Below are 20828 nucleotides of genomic sequence, written 5' to 3'. Positions count from 1 at the left end.
CTTGTGGTCTCTCCAGACCAGACTGCTCTGTCCAGCCTTGGGACAGTTTTCAAGGGGCAGGAGGACAGATAGGAATCCCAGCTGTGGGGGCTGTTTGGTAGATACTCACCACCATCCGTCCTTCTGTGACTGGCAGAAAGACCTCACCTCCAGGGTTGTCCTGAAGACTCAGCTTCACAGGGCTTCGCCCCTCCCGCCCCTCCCGCACCCCAGCAAAGGCAGGCCAGTCCTCTTCCCAGCTTCTGGGGAGGCTGGGCGGATAAAGAGCCCTCCCAGCCAGTGACGGGCGAGGCTTCAGTCCCTCCCTGGGCACCACTGAATGGGAAGAAACGGGTCTACAGCATCCGCCACCTACAGCTCCCCACCCACCATGAGGAGAGGATTAGGGTCCCTGCCGAGAGACTCCCCATGAGAAGACAGCCTGCAGCCCACCCAGAAGGAGCTCTGGGAGACGCCATGGAGAGTTGAGGGGACCTGGACACAGTGCCCAGGAGGGTTAAGGGCTGAGAACCACACCGGGTCGTGACATCCATTCCCTGCTCACCCTTCAGGGGGCAAGAGGAGTCCAAACCCCACCTTCCTGGGTCTCCGGGGGTGCGGCCAGGAGCTTCAGAGTGAGCTGAAGATGACTGCAGGGTCAGGAAAGAGGGCAGGCGGGTGGGGGCAGAATGACTGAGGTCACAGTGGGAGGGACCTCCAGCCGGAGGGGCTCGGCCCAGGGTGGAGCCGGTCCACGGTCCAGGCAGGAGCTGCACCTCGTGAACTTGCTACATGCTCCCTCCCTGGGAGGCTGGGCCTCCGCGGAGCTGAGGGGGTGGGGGTACAGGACGGAAGCACCTGGGATGAGACCAGGCTCCCGTAGGAGGGCCGAGTGCCTGGCCCCTCTCCTGGGGGTATTCCGGGCATCCGCAGGGTGATTTGTAAGTGCCAAGGGGTCGTACCATTCATTGAGATAGGAGCCCCACCGCGCTCTTCTGTTACGTTTAACGCCTCGTTAAAACCTAACAAAGCTTCGGTAAAGCAGAGAGGTGCCACCTGAGAGGCGTGGGAGGGAGTGTCCCTCCAGATGGGAGGAGGTGGGCTTGTTGGCTCAGCCGGAGCCGATGGAGGCGTCTCCTTTCTGTTGGGGCTGGCTTCAGTCTTTTTTGGCATCAGTGACCTCTTTCAGAGCCTGATGGACCCCACGATATGTCTTCCAGAGAGATGAGCGTGTTCACAGCACAAAACGTGGGCATCTGACGGCTGGTTTATGGACTTTCTGTATCCGGTTGCTGAGCACTGACTAACAGGTTCTGCTGTGTTGGCAGTGAGGTCATCACAGGCCTGCCAGACCACCTGGGTTTGGCCTGGTGTTTCCTTCATCTGGCTTTTGGGTTTCGTGGCCCACAGCGAGGCAATAGGGTTCCGTGTAAGAGCACCAGTTCCGCCCTAAAGCAGAAAACTGAGTAAAGAGGAGTCTTTGAGGCTCCTCTAAGCGTTGTGGGTCAATGGCCTTAGAATAGCCAGCCCTGCGTGGACGGGTCACAGAGGACACGCCCACACACGCGGTTCACAGGTCTCCATCCTACGCGACCGCACACAGCCAGCAGACGCCGCCCGCCCCATCTCCTGCCTGGAGTTCCTGCCACCAGCGCACCCCCCACCCCTGCAGCCTGCAGTTGCTATGACAACCGATGGCTGGTCCTGGTCTCAGGATGCTGTGCCTGGGCCTCATGGAGCTCCTCTGGGGCCCAGTATGCAATGGACAGCCCAGCAGGTGTGGGGGGACGGTTGCCATGGCAACGCACAAGCCGAGCCCACGTGGGAGGCATCGCTTTCTTGCCCTGGCCTCTGTCAGCTGGGAGCTGGCCTCTGACTTCACCAAGTCCAGTTCCAGGCTGAGTCCTGGATCAGGTGCTTCCTCCTGCCCCTCCAGCTGGAAGCCCACCCCCACTCCCAGCTGACCTCGTCCTGACCAGCCAAAGTGCAGAGAAGGGAGACGTTCTCTTAAGGCCACGCAGCGAGTCCTGAAGGGAACCCAGAGCCCCCAGCACTTGAGAATAGGGAAGCCCCCAAGGGTCCTGGATGGTTAGGGCTGCCAGGCCCCCCCAGAATTGGCCAGGACCCCAGGACAGAGGTCCTGCGGCTGAGCCGTGAAGGGACCTTGGTCCTGAGCATGGAGGAGGAGATCTCCACCCCGCACCGCGCCCCCGGGGTTCTGTGGGCCAGGGCGAGTGTGGCTGCCAGCCTGGATCTGGCAGACTCCAGGCGGGCGGGACGGGCGTCCAGGCCCCAGGGGGCGCCTGGACAGGTAGGAGGGGCGGGGCCCCCTTCCCGAGGCCCATACCTGCTGCGGGACCCCCCGTCCAACCCCACCAGGACCCTGGGTTTCCTGCTGTGGGGCTCCACACTCGTTGGAACCACATGCGACTGCTCAGTCAGTCCCCAAAGCAGCAGGGCTGGCGGGCACGCGTGAGCGCCCAGCCTGTGCGCCAGTCCTGACCCCGCAGCAGCCTGCGGGGTGGTCCTGGTCGAGCGCGTTTCTCTGTGACACAGGCAATGACAGCGCCGGATTCGGAGGGGCTGATGGAACACGCCCACCCCGTGTCTCGGGGGTCCCTGGCAGCAGCAGCTGCCGGGTGGCAGTGAGACCCCTGGCCTGCGGCTCACGGGCACCCACGGCCCTTGCTGACTACCACGGAGGAGAGGCGCAGTCGGCCCAGGCAGCTTCAACAGCAGAAGGGTGTTTCTCATGGGTCTGGAGGCTGGGAAGTCCAAGGTCAGAGTGCTCACCGTTTCAGTTCCTGGTGGGAGCTCTCATCCTGGGGACAACCGTCTTCATGCTGTGTCCACACACAGCTCAGAGCAAGCAAGCACCCTGGTGCCTCTACTTATAAGGCACAAGTGACCCGCCCTTGTGACCTGATGACCTCCCAAATGCACTATCTCTAAGCAGGTCACACTGGGGATCAGTTTCAGTTTGTGAATTTGGGGGGACGTCAACACAGTCTGTAATGGAGGGCTTACAATTTAGCTGGAGGGAAAGGACCTCTCTGCCTTGGATATGACTGGGCAGGGTTTGTCTGTCCGCCCCCCTGACTATAACAGGTAGAGAAGAAAGTTCAAGATCAGTGTGGGATGTAGTCAGAGAAGGCTTCCTAGAGGAGGCGGCCCTGAGGCTGGGCCTTGAAGGGTGAATTGGAGTTGAATTCATATACGAGAAGGCATTGGGAAGAAGGGCAGATACAGATGGGATTCAGCCTGGACCAGAGGATGGGTAGGAGAGCAGCAGAGCCAAGCTCCGAGCCTGCCTGTTGGTTGGCACTGCCCTCCACGGTGGTCGATAACCAGGGTCGGCAGGGGGCGACAGTCCTTCCCTGGGAGGCCGTCGGGTCACCGAGTCAGAGCTGCACACTTCTGCCCACCGTCGTGGGGTTCTGGCTTTATGGGGGGTCCCGGGTGTCTGCTCAGTGGAGGAGGGGAGCCCCCAGTGTCTGGCTGTGCATGCCGGGCACCCCCACTGAGGAGCGGAGGGCCGTGTTCTAGCCCGGGGTCAGGACACGAGGCGAGCATCCAGGAGACAGAGCCAGAGGCCGCAGCCCAGCCACAAGTCACCTTCCCTCCCAGGTCAGCAGCCCTCTGGCTACGGTCCCCATCCTGGAAGTCTGCACACCCTGAGCAGCCAGCCCCTGAGGTGGGGGCCTGCACCTTCCCAGCCCAGGAGAGCCCGGCCCTCCAGGGGGCTCTGGGGCCTCCCTGGCCGGGCCCCCACATCACACGGCGGCCGGCTCACCCCCCCATCGGCGTGCCGGCCCAGGACGGGGCGTTACCAGGAGCAGGGGCACCCCACCCTCCAGCAGTCCTCCCCTAGACGCTAGGCCAGAGGCACACGGGGACTGCGGCCCCGGCTCCACCCCTGGCCTTCCGTTTCCTGGGCCCCATCTTCCAACACAGGCGGACGGCAAACCTCTCTGCTGGGCCCCCACCTGTGACCTTGAGCCCATGAGCAAACCCCCAACCCAAAAGTTCAGGGAGCCCCCAGGCCAGGGGGCTGAGCCAGGGCCCCGCAGAATCCACAGAAATGTCTCAAGCCCTGGAAAGCTGAGTCTGGGAGGAAGCGAGTGGGTCAGTCTGGGAGGGCTTCCTGCACGAGGTGTGAGCCAGCTGGGGCTCCCACGCTGGATCACTGCGCACCAGCTGCTTTTCTCCTCTAGTAGGAAGCAGTCCACCCACCCTGGAGGGCGGGACTGCCTGGTCAGGAGGGGACGTGAGGACTTCTTGCCCACTTGTGCCAGAGGCCCCTGAGGTATGCAGCGCAGAGACGGGGAAGGAGGTCTCAGCTGTGACTCGTCTCGAGGTCACAAGGACGGGAGCTTCCTGCAGGGGCGGGGAGAGGGACTGCTGGCCCCCCGGGGCCTAGGGCTGCAGGAACCGGAGGGAAGGTGTGGCTGGGAGCCGTCCCGGGGCCTGGCTGCCGTTCCGGCCCAGCTGCGCTGTCTCTCACCACGGGCACCAGAGGTCACCGCTATTGACAGCCGCACACATCTGCTCTGAGTCACGCACCCGTTCACTCCGCTGCTCGTCATTCTCCAAGTATTCCCGAGAGCCCGCTGTGCGCAAAGGGCGGTGGTGGGTTCTGGGAAAAGCTCATGGTCAGTAGACCAGCCGAGGGTGGATCCTCGGGAATCACAGATCGGTGGATGAAGCCTGCTGATGGGATGCCAGAAAATTATCACATCGGCTGCAGAAAAGTGCGTAGGGAGTCAGGAGAGGCGTGCAGAGGAGGGCCCATGGCCGCAGGAAGGGCTGGGGAACAGAGGGCCTAGTCGTCTCTCCCAAGGGCTTCCCGACCTTGACTCACGGCAGCCCCGAACCCAGAGCCATGCAGGCCGCAGTCCCCTGAGTGGTCTAGGCCCCCTCGCTTTCACAGGCCCACTTCTGCTCCAGCGGCAAATCCCTACGGCTTCAGCGCGTGCCCAGAGTCGGCCAGGCACACCAGGCACACCCTGCCCCTGGGTCTTTGTACAGACTATAGCCACTGCCTGGAAAAGTCTTCCCCAGACACCCAGAGACTGAGCCCTCTCTTTGGAGCTTTCCTCAAACGTGCTTCCTCAGCACAGCCTCCCTGGGTCACCCAGCCACAAGCTCGCCCCCTGCCCTCAGCCGCTTCACGCTCCCCATGCCGGGTCTGTTCCTTCTCCTCAGCGCTTCTCAGTAGCTAGCCTCCTGCCTGTCACCTGTTCCTCCTGTTTAACTGGACATCTCAGGAGAATACGTTTCCATCTGCATTTCCCCGGCGCATCCCAGCGCCTGTCAGGGCGGGCTTCGGAGGTGCTGGGCGGGTGTGAGGGGCAGGGGCAGGCTGTCCATCGTATAGGAGACTCCGCCCGCCGCCCGCCGCCCGCGCGGCCTGCAGCCTGCCCACGGGTGTGCTCTGTACGCTCAGAAAGTCCCTACTGACGGGGAAGGACACAGGGCGTGGTGGTGCGGTGGAGACAAGGGCAGAAGGACAAGGGCTCAGTGGCTGCAGGGCTTTCCACAGAGGCGGGGAGTTGGGAGGCGATGAGCTCAGCACAGGGGCCGGCAGGGCCCCCTAAAAGGCAGGGCAGGCCCCCCAGGTCCCGACAGTGGGCGCAGGAGTTGAGAGGACGGCCCCTCTGCTCAGCCCTCAGCCGTGGAGCAGCAGAGCGTGCACTCACCTGCCCACTCCCCTACCTGAGTCCCCCTTCTCCCAAGGTCACCCTCAAGGTCAGTCGGGTGGAGGCATCCTGGCCCCCTTCCCAGCAGAGTCCCTCTCTCAGATGGAGGGACAGGGCGTGTGATTTCCGGTCACCGGTGGGGGACAGAGCGTCACACCATGTGCCTATCCCTGGCCGTGGGCTTGTGTCTCCGTTCTTCAAATAGTTCTACGGTATCGGTCAGCAGATGCGGTCAGCCCACTGACCCCACCCCCACTGGAGAGGCTGCCGTGCCTTGGCAGAGAGCAGGGTGAGGATGAGCGGCCTGGGGGCCTGGAGACGGGGGGCCATCATGATTGCAAATCAGCCTCCTTCCCACGTCCCCTCTGGAGGCTGCACAGGGCCCAGTCCCCTCCACAGGCCACCACGCCGTCCGCACCCACTCCCCACCCAGCTGGGCCTCTGCCTCCCACACAGCCCCTCTCCGTGGCCCTGCCCGGCCGTTCGGCCTGTTGAGTGGGGAGAGGCTGGGAGGGCCCCGGGCTGGCACTGGCGTGCGTGACAGGGCAGGAGCCTCTTTTTAGGAGCCACTCTGCACGTATTGGCTTTATCGACTGATGCTGGAATGGCTGTTGCCACGGCAGCGAGCGCTCCCACTGCAGTGCAGGCTGGTGGGAAAGTCAGGAGCCGTGAAAGGAATGGAGAGAGCGGAGGGAGGGAGCGAATGTGAGTCCCAGGAGGATGTGCTTTAAAGGGACCTCCCCACGGCCATGGCGAGCCCCTTCAGAGAGGGACAGGGGACGCGGGGTGGGCGGACAGACGAGGACCAGCCCGCGAACTCAGCACTGAATTGGCCCAGGAGACGATGCAGAAGTGTCTTCCATCTTGTAGACTGACAGGTGGTGCTTCACGCAGAGGGAGGGGGAGGTGGGCTCGTGTGTCCTTTCTGGAAAACACTCTCTTCTGGAAGAAGGTGAGATTTCAGGAGCCGATTATTGAGGGAAGGGTACAGACTCGGGGTCCGGGGCATATGATGCCCCTTGAGAGAAGACACGGGAATAAAGAGAGGGGCCGGGACGAGGCGGAAACCCAGGAGCCAGTGAGTGAGTTAAGGAAGCCGAGAGGAAGGGGCTCAGGCCTGGGCAGGGGGCACCAAGACCAGGAGGGCACGGGCAGAGCCATAGCCGGAGCGGGGCCAGACCAGGCAGGGAGGAGGGGGCCCACAGAGAGGGTGCAGAGATGCTGGTCGAACCGACTGGCGCGCAGGAGGGCCTCTGTCCACAGTGGCACCCAGGCTGGGACGGGCCACAGCGCCAACCGGGCAGGGGGCAGCCAGGCCGCCCCCGGCCACCTCGGAGGAGTCGGAGTCCGTGTGTGCAAACGCAGCCACCTGGGCAGCAGGGAGCAGTGTCCCCAGACTCTCGAGCTGCTGGTTTCAGGGACAGTGAGACCCCCTCATGACTGAATGCGCTATGTGTGCTCAGGCTGGAGAAGACTTCTGAGTGAGGCGGGGGACTCGGGAGGCTGTTGTGATTTCAGGAAAAGTGGCTAGTGTCGGGGAAGGGCGGGCTTGTCACCCAGACCTTTGGTGCCGACGGTGGCACTGAGTCCCATCCTCCAGCTGGAAGGGTCTGGGCTTGAGCACATGTCTCCCGTGTGCCCAGGCGGGGGGGGGGGGAAAGACCTTCCGACCAGCCTCCTCCTCTGCGCAGGCCCGGAGGCCCGACTGCGCTTTGCCCTCTGACCATCTAGTGAACTCGCACCCACTGATGGGCACCCCCACCTCCGGCTCCCTGGCCCCCTGGTCTGAACCCTTCCCTACTTAGGCTGATCCTACTCCAGAAAGCTTCCGAGAGTTCCTTCATGCATCCTCCCACATGCCACGCCCGCTCACATGTATTGGGGACCACCCAAGTATGTGCTGGAGTTTGGGGTCACAGCAGCAGGGTGACGGGGGGCCTGCCCCCGGGTTCAGAGCCCCCTCGGTCCTCCTGGGAAGAGCACTGAACACCTCTGTCCGCCTGCACGGGACACGCCACTGGGCTGGTTGCTGTTTCCCAGGAACAGGGGCAGCCTAGTCCGAGTTGCCCTCGTCATTCTGCAGGTTCTGAGCTCCCGAGGCCAGCGCTGCCACATTTCTCTGTTTCTCCAAGGCCCAGTCAAGGGTCCATGTCTCTCAGCAAACGCCCTTCTGCCTGAGCCATCTGTGGCCAGCACATCCACGCTGCCACAGGCCTTGGACCTGCAGGCTTTACGTGTCTGGGTCAGGCCCCGGGACCCTGCCAGCACCCAGGAGACATTCAGGGAGCAGGCCCGGAGCCCCAGACTCGGGCCTCCAAACCCACGCCACCAAGGTGCTGGGAGACAAGCTCCATCTGAGCATGGGAGCCGGCGAGGGGCGGGGTGGGGGTGGGGGGACAAACAGGAACACAAGTGCCTCTGGCACAGGCAGGCTGATCCTTGAGCTGAGCGAGTGAGCGAGGGCCAGGAGGGGGTCAGCAGGAGCCTCAGGGTCTGGGGGTGCCTGGGGCTGCAGAGATGGAAGGTGGGGATGGGGTGGCTCCCAGGGCCCCCTCTTTCTCCCGTCCCTCTCTCTCCTGCCTGAGGACTGTTCGCTCAGGCAACTTGGTCCTGACCCGGGAGGCCAGGGAGGGTGGGCAGTGCCACGTCTCCTGAGGGCCAGGACGGTCCCTGCACACCGCCCTCTTCCTGCAGCCGGTGGGGGCGGCTAGGAAAACATCTTTTTGTTGGCTTTGCAGCCCCCACCACTGCTCGGGCAGGTGAGAGAGAGGCCAGGGGCAACCGGTCCTGATGCCCTGGGTTTGATGGAGCTCTTCCCAGGTCCAGTCCCTTTAACTCTGAGGCCGGTACTACAGTCCCGGGAGAGAAGCCGGGGATCCAGGGCTGCAGTGACTTTGACAAGGTCACGCAGTCAGACCCGGACACCGAGATCAGCCCCCTTCTCCAGCGCCCGGAGGCCCCTCCCCAGTCCGCGAGACCGGTCTCTCCAAGCCGCCCCGGGCCCCGTCCTCCGGAGGCGTCCCCACCTCAGGAGGGCAGCCTTGAGCCTCGCAGAGACGGGAGGTGGGGCGGGAGCGCCCCAGACGTGGGGGCGGGGAGCCGGCGCCCCGACACGGCTTCTGCGCCCCTCCCAGCGTCTCCCCCAGGCCCGCTCAGCCCACTGTCTCTCTGGGTCCCGAGACGCCCAGCCCCGGCCCCCTTTACCTGCACTCCCCCGCCCCCGCCCCCGCCTCAGCAGACCCTCCCACCGCCCCCGCCCCCCGGGCGCGGCAGGGGACCATCCGTGCCCCGGATCCTGCCCGCTCCGCGCCGAAAGCGAGGAGAAAACCGGGTCGAATCCCTCATCCCCACACCCCTCCGCCCCTGGATCTCGGCTGCAGACACCACCCCCTCCCGAGCCAGAAATAGACTCTCGCGCCCAGCTCCGCGCGCGCGCACAGCCCTCCCCTCCGCCGCCCTCCCCCTCCTTCCTGCGGCCCGAGTCGCAGCCCGCAGCCTCCGCTCCCGCTGGCGGGCGGCTCACGGCCCGCGGAGCCCACCGGCCCGGCGGGCAGGGGCCCGGGATCCGCGCCGGGCATTCCGAGCGCCGGCGAGCTTCTGGGCGTGTGTTCCTCTTTGATCGATTTAAAAATTTTAATTTGTCTTTCCCCCGCCCCGCCCCTTTCCCCCCGGCCCCGCCCCGTCGCTCCCCGGCCTCTTCCCTTCCCCGCCGCCTGCCTCGCGTTTCTTCCCCCGCGCCTCGGCTCCCTCCCCCTTCCTCCGCGGTTTCTTCCGTCCTTTCCCTCCCCCGCCCCGCCCCGCCCCCGCCCCCGGTGCCTGCAGACGCCCGGATCGTCCATGCGCTCCTCGCGGGCAGAATGCTGGGCGGCAGCGTCAAGAGCGCGCAGCCCGAGGTGGAGCTGAGCGGCGGCGGCGGCGAGGGCGCGGACGAGCCTCGGGCCGCGGGACGGAAGGCGGCGGCGGACCGCAGAGCCATGCTGCCCCAGCGCGCCAAGGCGCCCGGCGGCGGCGGCGGCACGGCCAAGGCCGGCGCGGCGGAGCTCAAGGTCTTCAAGTCCGGCAGCGCGGACGGCCGAGTCCCCGGCGGGCCGCCCGCCTCCAACCTGCGCAAGCAGAAGTCGCTCACCAACCTCTCGTTCCTCACGGACTCGGAGAAGAAGACGCAGCTGTATGAGCCCGAGTGGAGCGACGACATGGCCAAGGCGCCCAAGGGCTCGGGCAAGGGCGGCCCCAAGGCCCGCGAGGCTCCGCTGATGTCCAAGACGCTGTCCAAGTCCGAGCACTCGCTCTTCCAGGCCAAGGGCGGCCCGGCGGGCGGCGCCAAGACCCCTCTGGCCCCGCTCGCGCCCAGCCTGGGGAAGCCAAGCCGGATCCCGCGCGGCCCCTACGCCGAGGTCAAGCCGCTCAGCAAAGCTCCCGAGGCGGCCGTGAGCGACGACGCCAAGTCGGACGACGAGCTGCTCTCCAGCAAGGCCAAGGCGCAGAAGGGCTCCGGGCCAGCGCCCACCGCCAAGGGCCAGGAGGAGCGCGCCTTCCTCAAGGTGGACCCCGAGCTCGTGGTGACCGTGCTGGGAGACCTGGAGCAGCTGCTCTTCAGCCAGGTGCTGGGTGAGTCCGCGGCCCGCCCCGCCCCTGTCGTTCCCCTTGCGCTGCCGCGGAAGGTGTGTGGGGAGCAGCCTCTCTCCGCTGCCCCCTCCCCGCTGCGGGGCTCTGCGGACCCCAGGCGGGCTGTGCCGGGACGCTGCGCCCAAATGTGCCCGACTGGCCCATCCCCAGGCGCATGTGGCCGAAGTGCGCCTCGGTAGGTATGGATGTCCCCGGGCCGGAGCCCCGGCTCGCCGCTGGCCTGTCAGAGGTGAGGTTGGACAATGAGGTGCCAGCCTTAGCGTCTCAGAGATAGGGCCCATCAGCTTCCTGTAATCTTAAAGCCAGGCGTCCTCATCTGGCAAAATCTGGGGGCTGGTGGAGACCACAGCCGCGTCGTGGTCTGTTCTGGGCTGGAGCACATCGCCGGGGGAGCGCCGGGCGGGAGCTGGGGTAGAGGCCAGATGTGGCGGGACAGAGGTGAGCGCTGTTCCGCCGCGGAGCAGCGTTGAGGCTCCGCTTCCTCTGTGCATCCCCGGCGGGAGCGCGCGTCGGATTTCCCGGGTGTGGGTGTTTTGGCCGGGAGACGCTCCTGGGGCCTGGGGGCCGGCGGGCAGCCAGCTGCGCGCATCTGGACGCGCGTTCCGTACCTCGGCCCGGCTGTGGCCCGCACCCCACCCCACCCCCGCTATTCAGCGCGAGGGTGAGGTCTGGGGATCGCGCGGAGACTCCCCGCTGACCGGGAGGCCTTATTCTTTCGGCTAACGGGGGCCGGCCGGGCGGGGGGAGGAACAAAGCTCGCTAGCGGAGGCGGCGCGGAGAGCTGCTCCATTGTTCTCCGACCTGAGGAGCCTGCGCGGCAAACCCGGAGCAGGCCCGGGGCTGCGCCCGCTCTCCCGGGACGCGGCGCCCTGGGGGGAGGCAGCCGCGAGGCGCGGGGCAAGGTGGTGCCCCCGGGGGCCGGCATGGCCGTGCCCGGGAGCACAGCGGCGAGGCCCGGGGCTGGAGGCGGCCCGCGCTCCGCGGACTCGCTGCGGTGGCGGCCGGGATGTGCTCCCCCGGGCTGAGGGACCCGGCCTCCTGGGTCCCCACGAGCGGCCCGCTCAGCCGGGGGCTGCGGAGGGGCGTGTCCGTGCGCGCGCGGGGGCGGGGCCGGCGGGCTGCGGCCCTCGTGACGGACAGGCCGCGGCGGGGCGCGTGGGGGCGGGCGGGGGCTCGGCCGGCGGCCGGGGGAGGCCGCGCTGCAAGGACTGGTTGGCCGCGACCTTCCCGGGACCCCGAGGGCCTGCTGGGCCGGGGTGACGGACCCCCGGCAGGGCGGGTTTGGATTCAGGGGCTTGCGAAGGAGGCCGCATACGGGCTCTGCAGTGGGTGGGGGCTGCTGCTGCTGCTAAGTCGCTCCAGTCGTGTCCGACTCTGTGCGACCCCATAGACAGCAGCCCACCAGGCTCCCCCGTCCCTGGGATTCTCTAGGCAAGAACACTGGAGTGGGCTGCCAGACTGGACACCCGCAAAGCGGGAGGCGCGGGGGCCTTGCAGGCCTGGCCTCTGCAGGGACCCTTGGGGCACGGGTCGGGGCGAAAGTCGAGGGGCCACCTCATCCCCCACCCGGTGCTGAGCGCTGCCCGCAAAGAGCTTACAGTCTGAAGGGGCGAGACGGGTGATCAAGGAGAAAAGCAAGTAATTCCAGGCCAGAAGGAGGGCTGTGGAGAAAATGGAGTGCAGGAGAGGGCCTGGGAGGTGAAGCCCTGCCTCGGCCCCTTGGAAAAGGGGCTGTTGAGTTGTGACTGAGGCAGAGGAGGCGCAGGGCTGAGGGGTGTTGGGCTGAGGACGGTGGGACAGGGCAGGGGAAGGTTAGCCTGTCTGGAGGAGGGAAGGGACAGGCGATCAGAGGGCAAGCCCCCCTTTCAAGGTCAGGGCTCCCCAGGCCTGTGAGTCCCCGAACTACCCAGGACCAGGCTGCCTGGCCGAGGCCCTTCTCAAGAGACGGTGACCACAGAGACGCTGATACGGTCCTGAAACTGGTGGGGGAGGGGCGTGCGGAGAGAGCGGGACTGAGCACCCGCCTGTCTCAGAGAGGAGGGCGGTCGGGAGATGGAGGGTCAGAGCCTGGCCTGGGGTGCGGAAGCCTCTTGGGAGTCACCCTGAGCCTGTGGTGGGAGGCGGAATCTGCGGATCCCTGAGTCACAGGTCTGCGTAGGGGGCCTGATGGAAGGAAGGGGGTCGGCAGGTGAAGAGGGGCCTGGCCAACCTCTATATGCTGGGCACAAGCCCCCAGACCGATCACGGCAGAGCTGGTGGGGGAGAGTGGACAGTGGGGCAAACGTCCTGGACTGACCGCAGGTGGGGCTGATGGGTGGACTGCCCCAGGGGAGCAGGGCATTGAAGAGGGGGTGGGGGCGTGGGAGGAGCAGGTGACCCCAGGCACAGCCGCTGTTACGAGTGGGGTGGGGGCACCTCGCAGCCCACGGAGGTGCCTGGGTTGTCAGGCACCTCCAGGTGGTGGTGAGACACAGGTTCCACACTGTGAGCTCAGTGTCAGGACACGCCCACCCTGGGACTGTCCCAGACCCCTGGAGCTGCCCAGCCAGCTCCTGAGGAGGCAGGGAGGCAGCCCCACATGAGAGCCTTTCTGGAACGAAAGGGAATGAAAGCTGATCATGGCTTCCCAGAAGTCAGCTGGGGCCCAGATGGTCCAAGCAGGCGCCCTGCCCTTCCCTTTCTCTGGGAGCTGCCAAAGAACGAGGGTCCCACTGGGAAGGCCTGGAAACTTGGAAGGCTGGGGGGTGAGCATCCGGAGGAAAGGGGCCCATCGTAGGGCTCAGATGCCGTTGGGCCCTGGTGGGCAGTCCACCGCAGGCTCCTCCAGGGTCCCGACCTCCCAGGCGAAGGTCAGAGCCAGCCTGGGGTGGGGCCGCTGGGAGTCTGCAGTCTGCCGCCCTGTGCAGGCGTCCTGAGCTCCAGGGCCTCCTCTGCGGTTCAGGTTCCCCACTTGGGAAGGGTGCTCCCCTCAGGGTCAGGACCGGGGAGGGGCACAGATTGAGGCCAGCAGACCTTGACGATGCCCCCCGGCCTGAGAGCTGGTGCTAACAGAGCAGTGCACACGCAGCCCCATCCCGACCTCCAGTCGGCCAGCGGCTGACTCCCTTGGAGGCACCCCCTCCTCAGCCCTCCAGGTGCTGAGGAGCCCAAACAGCTGGGTTTCCTGCTCCCACCTCCTCGGAAGGCGTCTGGACCCACGTGAGGGGTTGCCATGACAACAGCTAGGCCCTTGGAGGCGCTGGCCAAGCAGAGCAGGGGCAGGAAGTCAGGAAATTGTGTCTCTAAGCCAGTGGGTTGATGTGGGGTGTCTCAGGGGGCGGGACTTACTCTAGAGGCTGCATTCAGGGACGCGTGAATAGGGGGAGGGAACCGCCTTCTCCAGCGGAGCTTTTCCTTTTTGTTCACCACAATGGGCGGGTGGAGAGTTCTGGGGAGTCCTCCCAGCTCCGATGCCCGGGCAGACGGGCTGTGTGTGCGAGCTCGCACACACTCGCGTCCCCACACTCCACACATACGGTTGCGGTGCCGAGCCTCTCCGGGCGGAGAGAGGGGGGCCCGATGCTCCCAGGCTCGCAGAGCCGCGGGGAGCCCCGCGTCGTCAGGGGCAGCTGGCAGGACCCTTCCTCCAGGTCCACGCCTCCCAGGCCCTGCCCCTGCCCTTTTGGCCTCCCTGCTCCAGCTGCTGCAGGCCCTGCTCTGCGGCTGAGGCGAGCGGGTGGGCCGAGGGGGGCTCTGGCCGCTGCTCTGCCCTGAGGACGAGCACACGTGGAGGGAAGTGCCCGGAGCTCCTGGCAGAGTGGTGATCAGAGTCTCCACCCCAGGCCCAGGCTCCCCAGGGGAGCGTCTAAGGTGGAGTAGGATCAGGCCGCCCGGAGTCACGGGCTGCTTTCTCGCTGCTGGCCCGTGTCCCCTCCCCAGCTGACGTGCACTGCGGCGCAGCTGCCCTGTCCCCCCAACCCCCCGCCACCAGCACCAGCGGCTCTCTCGTCTGCAGACCTCCAGCCTCACCCCGCCCCAGTGCCCCCTCCGCACACATGCCTGCGGCTCACAGCCTCTGCTGGCGGCTGGGGGTGCGCTGTGCGAGGGGGCTCCAGGGAGAGCCAGTCCTGGGCTGACCAGGCTCATCCCTGCTGCTCTGCAACCCCGCCCCTCACGGCGGGAGGAAGGAGGCCTGCCTCCCTCCCTGGGACTCAGAACACACAGTGAGCGTTGTGTGGTGGAGCCGAAGTCACTCCCTCATAGCACTGTAGGCAGGTAGGTGTTCTGTTGACACACTCCCGGTGACAGAGGGCTCACTCCTTCATTTTCCTGGAAAGCACTCGTTGTTGGAAAGGGCGCTGAGCCGATTTTCTGTCTCCGGAGAACCTCCACTGGTGTGGGGACACACACGGGCCCCCGGGTCCTCACAGGTCAGTCCGGCCGCCTCTCGGATAGCTGTGCGCGCCTCCTCCCGTCTTTCTCCGTTCCCTGTCTTGTCTTTTGGAGTGAGACTCACAGAGGAGGGGCCGAGCGGTCCCCTCCGATTCCTGGGCCCCAGGGAGCCCAGCCCCCGCCTGGACCCCCACCTCCTGGCAACATCTGCACCCCAGAACCTGGCCGACCTGGGGGTCCATCCCACAGCGTCCCCCTCAGCCTGGAGGCCTGTGACGGCCGGCCAGGGGCATATGGATGCCGTGGGCTTCCCACGTGTGCTGGCCGACCTCCTCCCCCCGCGTCTGCATTACCCGGGTGGTTCGATGTCCCCAGGGCCTGCCCTCTCCCACATGGGAAGGTGGGGGGCCAGGCACAGCTCCCTGGTCCCAGCAGGCAGGCCTTGCTCTGTCATAGAAGCCCCGGGAAGGCTGGGTCAGCCCTCTGCGGACTCCCACACCTTCCCTCACTGTGGCTCCTGGGGACCTGGCTCTCAGGGAGAGGGAGCCAGAGCCCCCGGCCCAGCAGGCACAGGGCCAGGCCGGGAGGATGCCCTGAGGATGGCATCTGTGCCCAGGCTGTGTCCGGGGCGGCCGCAGCCTGCATGCCTGGAGGACCAGTGGGCCCGGGTCTGTCTCTGACGGGCACCTGTGCCTCTGACAGGAGAAGGGGGAGGCTGGGTGCGGTGGGGAGAGCATGTGCAGGGTCCCCTCCTGCTGAGGCAGGAGAGCCCGGGCTCCGTTGCGGGCAGCCTCCGGGCTCACCCGAGGGCTCTGGCTCCAGCAGCGTCCACGCTCTCACTGCCAGCACTGCCTGTTTGCCACACAGCTCTTCTCCAGCGCCGCCCGGCGGGAGCTCTACTGGGCGCGGCTCAAGCCCTCCTCAGGTCTATTTTCAACATCCTGATGATAGGTTCAGGGCTGCGTGGGCGGTACTGCACAGCCTTCTAATCTCAGCCTGAACTGGCTGCCCGGCGCTCGCCCCTGTGCCTCGGGTGTGCAGGCCTGGGGTGTGCGTCTGGGCACCTAGGTCGTCTGCAGGGGGTCAAGTAGAGCTGCTGCCTTTGGGGGTGATCAGCTGAAAAGTGCTGGTGTTTTCTGGGAGAGCCAGACTGTCAGCTGTGACCCTGGCTTGCAAGGGGAGGTGGTGAGGGTTGGGAGTGCAAGCCAGCCAAGTGTGGGGAGGAGCCGGTGTGCGGACATGAGCCCCAGGGCGTAGGTGGGGCTGGGAAGCTGGGGGTGCAGAGGGTGGCGGGTCACATGGGATGGTGCAAACGAGCGCGTGCACACTCAGCCTCCAGCAGCAGCACGCAGGCCGAAGGTGTGTGTATGCATACCCGCCCGCGGACTGGCCAGGCTTGAAAGGGTCTGAAACACGACCACACTGGGGCTCACCGGTTCCTCTCCCGGGAAAGCCCCGTAAGGCTGCCTCTCCAGGACCCCGGCTTCCTCTGCCCTCGGTGGTGCTGAGCAGGCCTTCCCTCGGGGGACGCTGGCAGCCCCTTGGGAAGCCTGGCTTCCCTGGGCAGGACTCCTCACCTGACATGGGGCACAGGCTCCGACATCTCGGGCTGGGATCTGACCCTCCGTAGGAATCAGCAGGCCCAGAGAAAGTGACGGCCTGCTGATGACCGGCCCCCACGGATCACGTGGGGTGAGAGGCTCTTGTCCCTTAGGGTTAATAGGTCACTCCGTGCCCAGTGACCCTGTGCTTACAACTGGCCGAACGCCGACCCTGGGCAGTGGGACGTCCTCCTGAGTGCAGGACCAGGGCCTGACCGTGACCTCTGCGGCGCCAGCTGCCAGGAGCCTCAGGAAGCTCCCTTCCCTGCGGGGTGGGCGCAACTCCACCGAGCCCAGGGCTGCTGTCAGGCAGCTGCCGGGACGGAGCAGCGCCCTGTGGTTGTGGCTCGTTTGCTCTCCCCTGCCCGTGTGTGGGTGAGCCGACAGGAGGCCCCCCTCACCCCTGCAGGGAGCAGGCGGGCAGGGCAGCCTGGAGCCCATCAGCGTGCGGCGCGGGTGTGGGGTCCCGGGTGCGAGGGGACACCGTGGACTAGCCACCTTGGAAAGAAGGTCGGATCCTGGCAGCGGAGGCAAGAGGGACTGGGCTCAGGAAGAGGAGGGGATGGGGGCTTCCTTGGGACTCCATCCAGCCTGGGGAGGTGGAAAAGGACGTGGGTGGGCAGGTGGGGGTGCCCTGCGGCGACCACAACAGGCCCCGGGCAGGCCCTTGGAGGGGGGCAGTTGGGGCTCGCCCCCCACAGGCCCCTGACAGTGTCCTGAGCCTGGTGTCGGTCCGGGAGAGGTTGCTGAGTGGGGACTAGGCGGCCCAGAGCCTCCCGGCTTCCATGTGTGTGCCGAGCGAAGGCGCCCTTTGCAGCCCCTGCCGTGTCCAGGGAGGAGGGGGGGCAGCGGCAGCTCTGGGGAGACCCGAGGGGTCAGTGCTGCTCCCCAGCCCCGGGAGAGCCCAGACCCACAGCCCCCGGCAACGCCGAGCAGCACTGCACGGGGCAGAGCCAGCGTGTGCGCGGAGGGGGTGCCCGCGGCGAGAAGAGACGCGTGCGCAGGGGTTAGGGCGGGCCACCTGTCTCGGCTGCAGCCTACCTGCTGCACCCCGAAGACTTCCTGAAGGAGCTGGAAATTGGGATAAAGGAATCCGTGGACACTGGGCGTGAGGGGCAAGGTACTCCAACCACCCAGCTCTGCTTGGGTGGGGTGGGAGGGCTGGATCCGGGTTCCCTGGCTGGGGGCCTTCGGAGGCCCCGAGGCGGTGCGGGGGCCCAGGGATGGTGGGGGCCTCGTCTCCACTGCGGCTCTTCCCCACCCTCTGCCATTCGGGCGCCGCCCAGCTGGTCTGCGTCTGTGTCTCGGGTGCTGCCGTGGGTTCCGCCGTCCCGGGAGCTGGGTGTCTGGCTTTGTCCTGGGGCCTGGACTTCGCAGGAAGCCTAGGGTGCAGGGTCTCTCAGCAAGTTTAAGCAGAGCTGGACGCGGCCGAGGGCAACTCAGGCCATCCAGACCCTCCAGCCTCTAGCGTGGGAGCCGCGTCTGCCCCGCGGCTGCAGACAGCCTGGACTGCAGGCTGAGGGCCCCGAGCCCCTGTCGTGGGAACCCATCCTCTCCAGCCCCTGCAGATAGATGGCCCTGCCTCCTGTCGCCGTCCTGCCCGAGCAGCACACAGGCGGGTGGTAACGGGGCGGCCGTGGCTGCGACAGCCAGAGCTGCCGGCAGGTTCCTGGGGAGGGGGCTCCTCCATGGACTGGAAGGTCGTGGCCGTGAGGGGGCGGGCTGGGCCAGCCGGGAGGAAGCGGGCAGGGCCCCACAGTCAGCTTGGGGTCAGCTGTCCCCCCGGGCCCCACGCCGGTGGGCCCTGGGCCCATCCGCGGTAGCTGTGGGGTGGGAACACACCCCATCAGCCTCAGCCTCCCTGGTGGCCAGAGCGGGGGTCAGACTTGCCCACCCACCACTCCGCACGGAAGGGCGGGCTCCAGGCTGGTGTGCAGGAACAGCCCCATCTGCCTCTTGGGGCCCAACTCCCTCTTCTGTCCCTGCATCACTCCCCCTCGGCCAGTATCCCTGATTTTAGATCACTGTGTCTGCAGGACGCAGGAGAGGGGCTGAGGGAGCGTTAGCTTCGTGGAGGATCTGGGGGACGTCGGCTTCGTGGAGGATCTGGGGGTGACGTTAGCTTCGTGGAGCATCTGGTGGGGGCGTTAGCTTCATGGAGGATCTGGGGGGGACGTCGGCTTCGTGGAGCATCCGGCGGGGACGTCAGCTTCATGGAGGACCTGGGGGTGACATCAGCTCCGTGGAGGATCTGGGGGTGACGTCGGCTCCGTGGAGGATCTAGGGGTGACGTTAGCTTCGTGGAGCATCCGGCGGGGACGTTAGCTTCATGGAGGATCTGGGGGGGACATTGGCTCCGTGGAGGATCTGGGGGTGACGTTAGCTTCGTAGAGCATCCGGCGGGGACGTTAGCCTCATGGAGGATCTGGGGGGGACGTCAGCTTCGTGGAGGATCTGGGGGTGAGATCGGCTCTGTGGAGGATCTGGGGGTGACATTAGCTTCGTGGAGGATCTGGGGGACGTCAGCTTCATGGAAAGCCCAGGGCTGTAGTAACACTTGTCATTCATCGTGTGGCGCGTAGCAGGCACCGTGCTGAGCACTGTGTTGATTCACGTAACTGTCAGCCTGGTGAGTTCGGTGATGCTTTTATCCTCATCTCACCGATGAGGAAGCTGAGAGGCTCAGTAACTTCCCCAGAGCTGCCCAACCAGGAGAGGAGCAGCCTGGGTGCTCTGCCTGGCAGAGGGGCTCGAGCAGTCTCCATGCCCGTGACGCTCCCGGGCCTCCAGCAGGCCCTCCGGGCGGCCACCGCACCCTAACTCTGAGCGGTGCGGCCCACTCCGAGGTCTCCCGCGGGAGCCAGGTGGTGCAGGCCGCTGAGCGCGGCCCCTGGGGCCCCTGGTCCCGCTGCCAGGCTGAGGACGGCGTGCGGGGCCCGTGTCCATGCTGCCTGCCCGCACGCCGGTCCTGGCCGAGCTGCAGGGGCCATTCTCGGCTGGAGCCTCGTGTCTGGGGTGCAGGCTGCCTGGGGTAACAGAAGAGCATGGGCTTGAGCTCCTGCAGAGGGGGCCAGGCGAGGTCCTTACCTGCTGGCTGCGCCTTGCCCTCTCTGAACCCGTCCTGCATGTGCAGGTGGGGTGAGGGCCGGCATTAAAGAGCGATGTGAGCTCAGGGCCTCTGGCCTCCCCGGCGCCCACACTCAGCCCTGTTGCTGCCTCCCCCGCAGGCCCCCGACCCTGGTCCCTCGGCCTGGTCCCTGAAGGCAGCTTCCGGGGTGGGCGGTGACCCACGAGTGTTCAGCCCAGGAAGTCTGGCTCAGACTCATGCTTCTGGAGCCAGCCTGCGGGAGGGGGCTCAGCACTCGAGGTCTTTCGGGGCTGGGGGCCGCCGGTGGGGTTTCCACGGGGAGGGGCGTCTCCTGCTCGGTGGTCTGCCGCACACACCTGGCTCCGCACCTCCTGAGGGCGGACCTGCCCTTGTGCGCTGGTCCACCTCGCAGGGCATGGTGCCCAGGCTCGGGCTCCTCTGTCCCAGGTTCAGCCCATCTCTCCAGGGGAAGGGGGCCTGAGCCTCGTGGGACAGAAGGGATTCAGTCTCCAGAAGTCAGCTTTGCCAAGTTTTTAAGGTCATTTATCAGCCAAGCGGCTGTTAGACTTTGACAAAAAGAAAATAGCAGAAGCAGCGCGCAAAGGCAGTGGAGCCAGCGGGGCGGGGGCAGAACGGGCGCCTCACGTCCAGGCTCGTCCCCTTTGCTAGACGTGTGGAGCCAGCGGGGCGGGGGCAGAACGGGCGCCTCATGTCCAGGTTCGTCCCCTTTGCCTAGACGTCTGGAGCCAGCGGGGCGGGGGCAGAACGGGCGCCTCATGTCCAGGTTCATCCCCTTTGCCTAGACGTTGGCTCTGGCCTGGGGCTTGTCCACATCGGGAAGGAGCTGGCAGCACCCTTGTTTCTGGGAGGGTGAGGACTCAGGCCTGACCCCGAGCTTTGTTCTGCTGTGGTGCCTCTACCCCCCAGGTCCTCTGGGACAGTCCCGCCCAGTTCCCAGGCCCTCCTTCGGCCAACGACCCCTCTGGTGGTCCTCGAAATGTCCCGCAGGGCTGAAGTCCGCCCCACTGGCTGGTTATCACTCAGCTGGGAGCACGTCTGGGCAGGAATGAGGCTGAGTGGTCCTGGCTTGTCCCTCGTCTCAGAGGACGGGTGATGGGGTGATGCTGACCCAGCACGGGCTGCACGCACCAGCCTGGGGCCCCGGTGTTGGGGCCAGCGGTGGGGGGGGGGGGCACTGGCCTGGTGTCGGGTGTGATGTCCAGTGGGGGACGGGAAGGGATTTGCCTGATGACACAGCCTGCTTCTGAGCCAGAGCAGCCCCGGCTGGGCAGGGACTGGATTCCAGCCACTTTCTCACACTCACACAGAGACTGGGTTTCCTGCTGAAATCGAATCTCTGAATCAGAGTTCCCAGCTCTCAGTGCAAGCTGTCTGCAGCAGCTCTGTGCATCCCCCACTCTCGGGAGGGCCTGGGAGGGCCGTGGTCAGACCCACAGGCCGCGG

At 66.3% G+C, this 20828-nt stretch overlaps 1 protein-coding gene across 3 annotated transcripts in view; it reads left to right on the top strand.

The window, feature by feature from the left end:
* Positions 1-20828, top strand: part of NAV1 (neuron navigator 1) — a 139078-nt gene that overhangs the window by 11768 nt on the left and 106482 nt on the right. For all 3 annotated transcript variants that reach the window (XM_068986265.1, XM_068986264.1, XM_068986263.1), the window contains exon 3: positions 9501-10286. In XM_068986265.1, coding sequence (XP_068842366.1) covers positions 9501-10286 — 786 coding nt within the window. The remainder of the gene's footprint in view (positions 1-9500; positions 10287-20828) is intronic.

The sequence above is a fragment of the Capricornis sumatraensis genome, chromosome 14, assembly GCF_032405125.1.
Source record: "Capricornis sumatraensis isolate serow.1 chromosome 14, serow.2, whole genome shotgun sequence".
NCBI classification, from domain to species: domain Eukaryota; kingdom Metazoa; phylum Chordata; class Mammalia; order Artiodactyla; family Bovidae; genus Capricornis; species Capricornis sumatraensis.
Note: the sequence above shows the minus strand (reverse complement) of the source record. Positions and strands in the feature narration are given on the sequence as shown.